This window comes from Symsagittifera roscoffensis, chromosome 6 (genome assembly GCF_963678635.1).
Source record: "Symsagittifera roscoffensis chromosome 6, txSymRosc1.1, whole genome shotgun sequence".
NCBI classification, from domain to species: domain Eukaryota; kingdom Metazoa; phylum Xenacoelomorpha; order Acoela; family Convolutidae; genus Symsagittifera; species Symsagittifera roscoffensis.
Window position 1 is genome coordinate 21,889,786 of NC_087067.1, and position 12,511 is coordinate 21,902,296.

The following is a 12,511-nucleotide window of genomic DNA, read 5'->3' on the forward strand; positions in this document are numbered from 1 at the left end:
AGAGATTTCGTTCCTTGTAACAAATCAATTATGGCAAATAAGCTTCGTTCAACCAATTTGGAACGATTTATAAGACGGATTAATCTCCGCTTACGCGTTAATAGCGCGAATTATATCGCGCGTTAATTGTCCCAAATTGGTCAAAATGGCCAAAATGGCAATCTTTAAACCCTCATAACTTTACGAAAAATGATCACAGGTGAAATATCTTTTCAAATTTGAGCTCAGGACAACAATACCTTTTGAATGATATAAAAAAATTCCGTCAAAAATGGCTAGTTAAAAAGTCGAAATTTGTCTGAAGAAAAAAAAAACCCACCCCGAGCACAAATATTCCGTTACTTTCGTATCGAAAGTCGGAACAAAAAGGAGTACGACAATCAGATCTCGCTGATACTTCAAGTTTGGTTTGATATTCAAATCGTTGACTCAGTTCTGTATGCCTCAATTCAAAAAACTCGATTTGCATGCTTACTGTGTTCCTTTTGGCTACAAAGTACTGTGCTGAAAAACGAAATGTTCAGCCTTACAAAAGTTATTGGACTACCAATAAATGAAATCCAAAACAATTCTGTTTTCGAGACACTAAGCCATAGTTAAAACAATGGACCGACTGTTACGCTCATCATTTCTGGCAATCATTTATTAGGCTGGTCTAAACTTATAAGTAGAATAACGAAACATTGACAAAAGTTTTTGTTTTGTTGTTTCAGTTGGGTCTTTCTGAAGTTTGCTGGTCACATTCTCTCTTTGAAGCATTTTAACTCATCGATTATGTTTTGCATACGGTATTTTTTTAATCAGCGAGCTGCAATGATTAATTTACTTACAATTCATTTTTTTTGTTTGGGCTGGGGGTGGTTTTTGTCTCCAGACAATCTTGATTAAAAAAAAAGATTTCGATAATTGATTTAGAACAAGATTCCGAAAGTATATTGAGTGCCAAAATTAAAAACTGTTCAAGAGAGATAATACATCAAGGTTAAAAATTCTGTTGTCTATAAACCCCCGCAAATATAAAATGGCTAGTTTTTCTGTATCGTATTCACATCCGTCATATAATAAAACGCTTTGAAAATTTTAAAGAGTTTTTTATACATTTAAATGAACTGAAATCGATTTTTTTGGTAATTCGAATAACGACTTTTTCAGTTCCGAGCAAAATTTAAGATCATATATTGACTTGATGAACAGTTTCGATGCACGGATTTTGAGTAGTTACAAAACACATGTTGCCCCATTTCCAATAAAATAATTGTCATATAATTGGAAATTCAAGACAGATACAGAATATCCATTTTCGTTTCCATATATCAGGTTATGTTGCTTCTCACAGTAGGAGAAAGACCCTGAGGATCCGAAATACTTTGTCAAAATTTTAAAACTAACTACGTCGCGGTGTTGTTATGGAAAAATAAATCATCTGCATTTCACAATTTCACACATTCGAAATTCAAATTCTTAATCGTTTTGTACTCTTTGGGAAAATCCACAAAAAATTACTTTTTGGATACGGATTTTACAAAACCTGCTCTGAAAAATGTGATAAAACCATCAAAAAATGGGAACAACTTTGGGTACAAAAATGGGTAAAACCTTGCTGAAATATACAAATGTTTAATTTAAATGCAATAATCAAAGGCTGCAAACCTGCAAAAAATTCAATCTTGAATAAAACAAGAAAGTATTTGAACAGTAATATTCAAAAAAGACAGCTTGAAGACTTATTCAAGCTTTCAAATAATTTTGCAAGAAAAATCAAAACAAGAGAGAGTTTTTAATTGTGCAAAAAAAAAGATATTTTTTGTTGAGACTTTTTTATCTATTTTTTACTTCAAGTTCTTTACTGTGCTTCTGGTGGAGTAATTTTCAATTGAACTTTCAATTTTAACGGAAAACAAAAAAATTTAAACACAAAATAGATTAGATTAGAACAAAAAATATGAGGATACTTTAATTGATTCCAATGAGTACATTTGAATTGAGTATGATAGAAAACTATTCGGCCTAACATTCTGTTCTCAAAAGAGTGTTTGATATCGTCAATCAGGATATACTACCGGCAGAGTTGCAGAATTACCGCTACAGAAGTTGTTTTCATAGTTTTCATACTTTGAAAACGTTTTCAGTTTGCTCAAACCGACAAAAAACTGTCATCTTTTCAATAATTTGGCTCAGGGAGTGCCTCAAGGATCAGTTTCAGAATCAATTTTTTGAAATCTTAATAAATTTTTAAATATAATTGTCAAATCTAACAGGTGCTAGATGCTCATGAAACTACGATCGGCAACTCCGAGAAATAACCCAGCAATAAATTTAAATGCTCCTCTAAAAAGCAAAAAATGAATTCAAACAAAACTTTTCAAAGATCACCGGTAAATATAAAATTCGGTGGTTGTTGTTTAAAATGTTTACTTTGTTTTTCACATTTCAGTCTAAATTCCAAAATTTTGTAAAGATCTTGGGATGTTTGTTTCTAACAAATTTACTATCAATCCTTCTATATCTATTGTATATTTAATGAATATTTAGCTTGTTTTTAGTTTTTAGGAGGGCATTGTTTGGAGGGCAAAATGGTTCTTCTTTAAACAATAGGTGCTTCAGTTTTACATAATTTATGTGATTTCGGTAATGAATTATAATTTTCTAATATACGATTATACGTTTCTGAGAGTGTGAAATTACAAAACGAAATCTGCCTAGCATGATTTCATCAAAAATCTTTTATAAGGAAACAATCTGTTCTTCGGGTTTGAGCGTTACTTTTTAAACTGTTCAATTATCTAAACACTGAAGAGAGGTCAAAAAATAACATTTGCTTATTTCTTTTTTTTAGAGAAAAATATGGTCTACGTACCAGGAGCGAAACAAATTTCAATTTTGCCTTTATAGTTTTCAACCAAAGCTAATAAAGATAGCTTGTTAATGGGCTGTACAGGTTATTCATTACTTCAATCAAAATTATTTGATACATGGGAAGAACCATAAAATGTAACATTTCAGCTTTTCGAGAGTCTACAAGCAGTATTTTTGCCTATTTACAATACCGGTAATTATAAGAATTGTTTTTGTTTGTTTCCAGCCCACTGGCTGATACATTATATAAGAAAAGTTGCCCAAGTTTTTTTCCTCTCCTGGATAGCCTAATCGATGAAAAGTTAAGCTCTTCAAAAGCTTCTTCCAGTTATTGTTCCGACTTTCGTAACGAAAGTAGCGGAATATTTGTGTCGGTTGGTTTTTTTTTTCTTCAGACAAATTTAGACTTTTTAACTCGCCATTTTTGACAGAAATTTTTAAAAAATCATTCGAAAGGTATTGTTAAATTGAGCCTAAATTTAAAAAATTATTTAATGTGTGATCATTTTTCGTGAAATTATGTGGGTTTAAAGATTGTCATTTTGGCCATTTTGGGACAATTAACGCGCAGTATATTTTGCGCGGTTAACGCGTAGGCGGAGATTAAATCCGTCTTAGAAATCGTTCTAAATCGGTTGAAGTAAGTTCGTTTGCTATAATTGGTTTGTTACTAGAAGCGAAACCTATCACGTTGTTCTCTATAACGCATGTGGGGGGATGATTTGCACGAAAAATTTCAAATTAAAAAAAAAATCTTTATAAATTTTATATTTAATTTTTGATGTTACTACTGCTCCATAGACCTTAAAAGGCAGTCGGAACATTCAGGGCTTCGCATCGATACGAGCAGTCTTTTCCTTTTTAGCTTTTGTTTTTTTATACATAGTTGGTAAAATAATTCAAATTTAAACTCAGTGTCAAATATTAGATACAAAGACGATGTCTGACTAAGAGCAGCGACTTAGACTAACAGAAAAAAAACTTAACCAAAATAACTTTATATAATAGGTAATAACTGAGTGTAGTGGTGGGGCGAGGGAGGGAGGTAAGCAAAAATGTAACAAAAAACAGCCAGAAAAAACACTCAACAATCAATTATTTTGAATTTAAAAAAAAATGTTTTTTATGGATTTATATTGAGAAGAACATTGATGATAATGAAAGAAAAGTGGCCTAAAAGGGAAGTTTTATTATGAAAAAAATCAATTATTATCTAATTAAAAAGAATTTAAGTCTAATCTTGCTATAACCGATCACATTGTCCAATTTGTGTCTCTATAAATATATATTATGATCAATTATTACCGACGAAACTTCTCTAAGTTTGCGTTCTACATTTTTGCAACATATTTTACTACAGCAATTAATAAAAAAGCTTGACAATTTTTGATCTAAAAATTCAGCAAACCCGAAATTGATTCTTTTAATAAGTTCAAAAAAGGCTTAATTCCTTCAACAAAAACGGCAGATTTTGTGCATAATTTCGTTCCAACTTTCGTTACGAAAGTAACAAAATATTTGGCATGGGGTAGATTTTTTCTTCAGACAAGTTTCAAATTTCTAACTAGCCATTTTTGGTAAACTTTTAAAAATATTGTTCATGAGGTATTGTTGTCCTGAACTTAGATTTGAAAAGATATTTCACCTGTGATCATTTTTCGTGAAATGATGGGGGGGGGGGTTAAAGATTGCCATTTTGGCCAATTTGTGACAATCAACATTTGGGAAGATTCTCATGCTGGAGGGATTGAATGCTGGAAATTCTCAATCAATCAAGTTTGTTAAGCGTTCCCATTGGCTAATTGCCTCTCTCACAAAATCGGATCAATATTAACAGAAAATGTATGAAGCAGTACAATTCGTGCAGATATTATACTTTTTGTTTTTCTATTTTTCGTATATCGGTATTCTTGAAATATTAAAATTGCTCCAATCTGCCTTCGATCCGGCAGTATTTGAAAATCCATTTGCTTATTCTCTAATTGGTCTATATTAACACTAATAGCCTGGATTAATTTGAGATTTTCGCGATTTCCCTGAGATTTTTGAATACTCAATTCTGATTGGCTGAAAACAAGCCAAATTAATTTTCAAGCATTCGATCCCTCCAACATGAGGGACGCCACCAGCAAAATCTATCGTTTTGTACTTTATATGGCGCGTGGGGATGGATTTCCGAAAAAATCTCAAATTTGAAAAAAAAAAAGAAATTTTATTTATATTCATTACATTTAATTTTTTCATGTTGTTACTGCTCCATAGACCTTAGAGGCAATCGGAACATTCAGGGCTTCGCCCTGATACGAGAAGTCTTGTGGCTTGTCGGCACTCTTGAACGGCCCAGTAAAACTTACGAAAAGGCCAACGCACAAATTAATTTCACCAAAACAGAACCAAGACGGAAGTTCTTACTTCATATGATTCATGTTCGAATAAATCAAAACAAAAAAAATTTCAGGTATGCGTCAACACCTATCATAATATTGCCTCTACACTGAATGTTATTTCATAAGAAGTTTGAAAAAAGCTGAAAAAATTCGAAAACTCTTTTTTTACCCCTAAGGCACTTCTGAAACGCTTTATCAGTTTCGGCATTTTTCATACTTCAAAACTGGGGTCTTTTAGCCTATACTGTTTCTGCCCGAAATCATAATACTCAAACTATGAACAATGCTCAGTCATTTGAAAGTTAATTTACATACGACTACAGAATACACTTTGAACAGCCATTCACTTCGTAAATGATGCGGTGTTATAATATTTTGGGCGGAATAGGCATAAAGCTTCGGGAAATATTGCTAGCTCTCACATAACTTGAATGAGCTTTGTATAAGAAGAAAAATGGGAACAATCACCTCTAAAACAACCGCATATGTAAGACGCTCGCCACATTCTGAATTCTGTTTTACTCGAAAAAAATCTTAGTAAACGGTTTCCTCCCCAAATTGATTGAGGTGGAGAACTTTTACTGGGGTCCTCCAAGTAAACTTCCTAAATAATGTGCAGTCAGAAAATCGATCTACAAAAGGCCGTCAGTAAATCAGCCGTTTTTTTTCTTTTCTTAAGAAATTCAAAGTGCCTTTGTGAACACTTAGTTAAAATCACCAATTATTTAAGTTCACTCTTCAGTGATTTTTATGGTTTACAAAGAGGATCTCGGAACAAAAAAGACAAAACATGACCAATTTTGAGATCAAAATTTTAGCTGACGGATTTTTAGATAAATTTTTGGACTATATCTTAATTAGGTTACATACTTTTAGGACATCAGTATACGTTCTCCCCCTCAACAAAAAAAATGATCTGAAAAGATTCATTGTGTTTACTGCTTTTATTTTGAGACTATACCTCGGCTTTGTCCCGCTCTGGGGTTAAATCATCACATTGTGACATTTCCTGTTTCCTTCTTTGTTCAAATTTCATATCCTGACTAGACATCTCAGTCCTATTTCAGAAGCTTCATGGCCATTTTGATCAACACTGCAGCTTCTTCTTCCCACTTTGATCAGAGGAAAAAGAAGAAACAGATATTTAGCAGTACATGTAGACCAATTTGGAAAAGAGGATTGAATATTTGCAGTAAAAGTTGTTTAGGGCTCTTTTAATAGCTCCAGGAAAATTTCATCAAATGAATTGATATTTCAACGAATTGTTTTTTTTCTCAATGACTCTAAATATCTTAGAGTCTACCGTAAAATTTGGAGGGTTTAATCTGGACAAACTTTTAAAGAAAACAATTTGAAACAAAAAAGAAATTTGATGCTCTTTAAGATTGCATTTTGAAGATATCAGGGCTGAAAACGTGTTCACCAAATTCGACATTGACTTTATTTTGACTCCTACTCTCATATAAACTCATAGGAAATCATTTTAACTTTTCTACCCTTTTTTGAATTTATTTAGCTTCAGCGAGTTGACGTTGTAGCATTAAGTGTACATGTCAACACGTATACTTCTTCAGTTTTTTTTCCAATCGAGCTCTGATTTGAAAAAGTTAATACCAAAGAAGAAAATTTTTTTGAACTAAATTATCAAAAAGTGTAGGTAATGTGATTAGGCTGCAGGAAAGGGGCTTAATTAATGAAAAATGACTCGTTTTCTTTTAAAAGCGCTCTTTTATCTCTAATCAGCTTTTTCAAAAAACCTCATTAATGGCCCCAGCTTAGATAAAATAGCAAAGCAATGATGTGTGTTAGTTTTTCAACCCCAGAAATGCATTTAGTAACCGATGTACTTACTTTTTTCTGGAGTACATCGTTAGCTTACTTTTTCTTCAAAATTGGCACAATACTCAGAGGGCAAAAAACGAAAAAGATTATAAAAAAATTATTTATCCTACTCCTACGACAAATGTATCGCATTTTAATCATCTCAAAGGGGTCAAATTGGCCATTTGGAACAAAAAAAGTCAGTAATAAGGCTAATTGATTTCAAGTTCAATTAACATTTGAAATTTTAAGTTTTGTCTGAAAATACCCGGAGCAAAAAAAAATCTGTCTTTTTCCATGAAAGAAGCTAGAAAAATAAAATGATTCTTTCTATTGAACTTAATTGTTACTTAATTTTTTTTAGATCTCACGAAAGGAAAACTGTAAAATTATGTATGTTATTAAGATGCTAGTTTACAAGAATATAATAACTCTTCAATAGCGCTACAAAACATTTTCAGAAACAAAATTATACGATGAACTAAAAAAACATGAAGCAATCATATTTGAATCCATAACAAGACAAGACGGCTCGTATCAAGGCAAAGCCGTGAATTTTCCGACTGCCTTTTAACTGCTCCCGAATAGTATTTGGTAAGTTAATCATAGGCAAAACTATATAGGCTGAAAAAGTCAATCTTTAAGAGTTAAAAATTGAGTCGTGCAAGGAATAAAAAAAAAACAATAAGCTGCCTCAATAGAAATTGGAACAATTTTGAAGTGCGTCACGTGTGAAATGTAAAACCAGCAGTCCTATTAGACCAGTTATTGTGAAATTTCTCAAGCAACCCGAAAATAAAACGTTTTAAGGCTAGATTAACTTCTATTACAAGCGCACCAAAAAACAATAATGACGAAATTGAAATTTAATTGTGAATCGCCAGACTTAATTCAAACAAAGTGTAACGAGGGGCAAGGAAAAGATAAATTGCGAAATCTGTATCACTACAAAAGAAACTGAGAACACTTCTGCTTTCTTTTCTGATGTCAATCGAAACAAACAAACTCCTCTACTAAATTGGCGTGAGACCAAACAATTACAACAACAAACTTCCGCTATTAAATAACTCTCCTTTTCTAAAATATCACTTTTTTCAAAAAATTCAATAAGATTGCCAGCAAATTTTTGAATCAGTTTCTACACAGTAAAAAAAAACAATTTTGAATTTTTTTTTATATTGATGCATGTAAAAATTTTTAGATTGTGGTAATAATGTATGCATTTCAAACAAAAATGTCCAAAAAAATTGAGTTTTATCTTTTAGTTATACATAATTAGTGGTTAATAATTATAATAAAAAAAGTTGTGGTAAAAAACTTACACTGTATAGTTCCTGTGTTTCACGATAAACTCATGTAGCAATACAAGTGTTTGGCATAAAGTTTTCCGCCATTGTAGTTCAGCGAATAAATTTTACTCGTTTTAAGAAAATCTTAACTATAAAAATGAAAAAAAATGAAACTTTTTAATTTAAAAATTTCCCATTTTAAAACTTTCTTGTAAGAAAAGTTACTGATAAAAAGTCCCTATTTTGTAACATCTTTAAAAATTAATTTCTCCAGATATTTCACCTGTGATCATTTTTTGTAAAGTTATGAGGGTTTAAAGGTTGCCATTTTGACCAATTTGGGACAATTAACGCGCGATATAATTCGCGCTATTAACGCGTAGGCGGAGATTTAATCCGTCTTATAAATCGTTCCAAATTGGTTGAACGAAGCTTATTTGCCATAATTGATTTGTTAAAAGGAACGAAATCTATCTTTTTATACTGTATATGGCGTGTGGGGTGATGATTTTAAAAAAAAAATTCAAATTTCTGAAAAAAATTTTTCATTTTATTTTATTTCATTTAATTTTTTTTATGTTATAACTGCTGCTCCGTAAGCCTTAAAAGGCAGTCGGACTATTCAAGGCTTCGTCCTGATACGAGCAGTCTTGTTGTTCCGACTTTCGATACGAAAGTAACGGAATATTTGTGCTCGGGGTGGGTTTTTTTTTTCTTCAGACAAATTTCGACTTTTTAACTAGCCATTTTTGACGGAATTTTTTTAATATCATTCGAAAGCCATTGTTATCCTGAGCTTAAATTTGAAAAGATATTTTTCCTGTGATCATTTTTCGCAAAGTTATGAGGGTTTAAAGATTGCCATTTTGGCCATTTTGACCAATTTGGGACAATTAACGCGCGATATAATTCGCGCTATTAACGCGTAAGCGGAGATTTAATCCGTCTTATAAATCGTTCCAAATTGGTTGAACGAAGCTTATTTGCCATAATTGATTTGTTACAAGGAACGAAGTCTATCTTTTTGTACTTTATATGGCGTGTGGGGTGATGACTTTCATAAAAATTTTCAATTTTTAGAAAAAAAAATTTTCATTTTGTTTTATTTCATTTAAATTTTTATGTATTTACTGCTGCTCCATAAACCTTAAAAGGCAGTCGGAACATTCAGGGCTTCGCCTTGATACGAGCAGTCTTGTTCAATTTGTTTTTGAAAAATGAACAAAAAATTCCCAGTTTTGTGACAGTCAGCGTTTGGGGTAAAACCAAGTTTTTTTGTATTTTTAAAATAAAAATGTAATTCAGAAATTTCAGTACAAGATCATTTCAATTTCTCCATGAAACTCTTAGAATTAGATTTTGGTGCATTGGTTGACTCTGTCCAAAATTGTAATCGATTTTTCGCGAGAGAAGTTGATTCTGAAAAACAATGCAAATATTTGAAATTTTAGGCCGGCCAAATTTGTTTCATGAGCTATCCCAAAACTTCACCAGTTTATTTTGTAGTTTCAACTTCACTTTTTCATTTTTTGGTGCTGGAGGCATTTATTGATTTTGAAAAACAGCTCAATATATTGGATTTAGTTTCCTTTAATAGCCATTATTAAATTTCAATTTTTTGTAGTACTTGTTGACTTTTTTATTTATATATTAGAAAAAAATCATTTACCTAGGTCCGCCTAAGCAATAAAAAAAACTGTCCACTTGACAGTTTTCGGCAGTTTTTGTTCAAATAATTGCAATTTAACAAATAGACCAATAATTGTAATTTTTGATTTGTGCCACCCACCTGAAAATTTGTCTACATTGCCGCTCGCCCAAGGCGCCTGTAGAATAAATCAAGGCTGGTTGAACAAAATATATACAAAAAAAGTAGGAAAAACTTTGAATGATAGCCTCGAATTATGTAAAGTCACCAAATAGGTAAATGTGAATAGCTCGTATGCTGGTTTTGCTAGTATGGTGCAAAAAGTTCTTATTAAAAACCAATCACCGGATAGTGCTTTTAATTTGCATAGTAATTTGTATTCCTGCTTGTTACAGGAACCTCGTTGATCTACACATCACTGCTGTTTCTCGGTACTAACTTCGACACCGAGGCCAAAACGTGCGACCTCACACTTTTGGGGTTGAACCGAACAGTCTCGGCTTTCATCTTCGTCATAATGTTCTACCTGGTTCCTCTATCTGCTATGGTTATACTGTACCCTATGATCGCAAAAAGTCTCCTCACAAACCGAATTCCCCTTCCCGCCTACCGGGTGGCAATAAACAAACGAATATCAACGCTTCTGATGATCTCGACTGCTGCTTTTGCGTTGCTATGGGCACCTCTTATGATACCTTCGTTATGGCAAGCAATTGACACCGACTCCTTCGACCAATTCAGTATCAAAAACCCTTTTATTTTCAAAGTATACGCCGTATGCAACCTTAGCATTCTCTTATACTCGGTTGTGAATCCTTGTATTTTTGCAATGATTACTCGCCCGATACGAGAGCCACTGCTAAACGAGGCTGTCGACTTGATAGCTAGACGAACGAGTCACCGGGCGAAGTCGAAGTCGGGTTCGCACTGTGACCCGAATAACATCAGCTTGCAACCCGATTCTCCGCCGAATAACGGGTACAGACAATCGTCGGTATAATGACAACAACGGATAACCCAATCCGACCTTTTTGGAGATCAATTTTGTCAATATTACAATTTTTTAATGGATTTCGAGACCATAATTGTTTTATGCTTCAATTTCGGCGTATCTACGGCAGATGATGACAGCATGAAAGAGACTTTCATAAAAGATAAAAAGAACACAGATGTTTACGGGTTTTATGTTTTTAATTGTATATTGTTTTACTTTCATTCCTCTCCAATTTTGAAGAGCTGATCAAACCGCACCTCCCTCAAAACTACCTTTATCCATCAATAACGACGGCAATCACATCTTGTAATACTAAGCGTTAAAGCAGGTGCAAGAATATAAACCTATTATAACCTCCTAAAACTCCTTTTAATCTCCACTAAGATAGTCATTAAGCAAAAAGGTTTAGAGTAAAAATGCCGAATTACAAGAGTGCCGACCGAAAACAAAAAAAAATGCTCAAGAGTGCCTGAAGTTATTTTCAAAACCATCTTATCGTATATAACGGGCACAACAGCTAAACAATTTGTTCAAAACAAAGGCGAAAAAAGCAAAAAAGTTCAAATGATATAAGTATTTTTGGAATGGCACCGCGAGACATCGCAAGAAAAATTACTCGTAACAAAAGACACCATACAATTTTGTAAGCAACCAATTAAGCCTCAAATCAGCAAAACAATTTCAATGGGTTTGTGCGTTTGTTATCATAGAAGTAAACCCTATTTAATTTTATCAGAAAATTGAAAATGAGCTAAGTAGAACCCTAAACCAAAAATGTTTGGCACTTATCACATCGGCACTCTTGAAAATTGAAGCAAAATCAACTTGAATTGATATAATGTTTTTTGGATTCAATGGAATCTAGAAAATCACGCGAAGGCAGCTATACATACTTGAAATGTTGACGTTAATGAAATTTAACCTGTTGACGCTATGCTTGCATCCGGAGATTTCCGAAGACACCCTTGATGATCTGTAAAAAGGTTCCAATTTGCTAGTCTCGTCCAAAAGACTAGAACTGGTCAGCAACAAAAGTCAAGTTTGAAAAAGTTTATTTTCTAAAATCATAAAAACTCCTGCAAAACCCAAAAAAAAACAGTGTCAGTCTTAATGGAAAGTCAGGTTTTGTCAGGACTTTTTTGCTGAGTTTTTCTACCCATTAGATATAGTTATTAAGACCATATTTTAAAATAAATAGAAGATCAGTTTTGGGCCATATAAGAGAAAATGTTGAAGTCAAAACTAAGGTGTCATGATTGAAGGCTAGAAGGTTGCATTGTTTTTGGAATCTATTGAGTTGAAGTCCTTAGGTGCACATTCAAGAACAAAACACTCGAAAAAAATGGAGTCTTTTTGTATCATTGTCTAATGTTTATATTTGTTTTAGAGTTTGTAAAATAAATTTTAAAAGCTTCATATCAAGGTTCATACGAATAATTCATGTTAGACAATTTGCTAAGTAATGCAAAGAATTTCATCACAAATTTTTAATTTTCTAATTTTCATTAAAACAAAA

At 32.6% G+C, this 12,511-nt stretch overlaps 1 protein-coding gene across 2 annotated transcripts in view; it reads left to right on the forward strand.

The window, feature by feature from the left end:
• Positions 1–11,507, forward strand: part of LOC134848279 (uncharacterized) — a 65,048-nt gene extending 53,541 nt beyond the window's left edge. For both annotated transcript variants that reach the window (XM_063865670.1, XM_063865671.1), the window contains exon 3: positions 10,397–11,507. In XM_063865670.1, coding sequence (XP_063721740.1) covers positions 10,397–11,001 — 605 coding nt within the window. In that variant the 3' untranslated portion in view covers positions 11,002–11,507. The remainder of the gene's footprint in view (positions 1–10,396) is intronic.
• Positions 11,508–12,511: the final 1,004 nt, after the last annotated feature.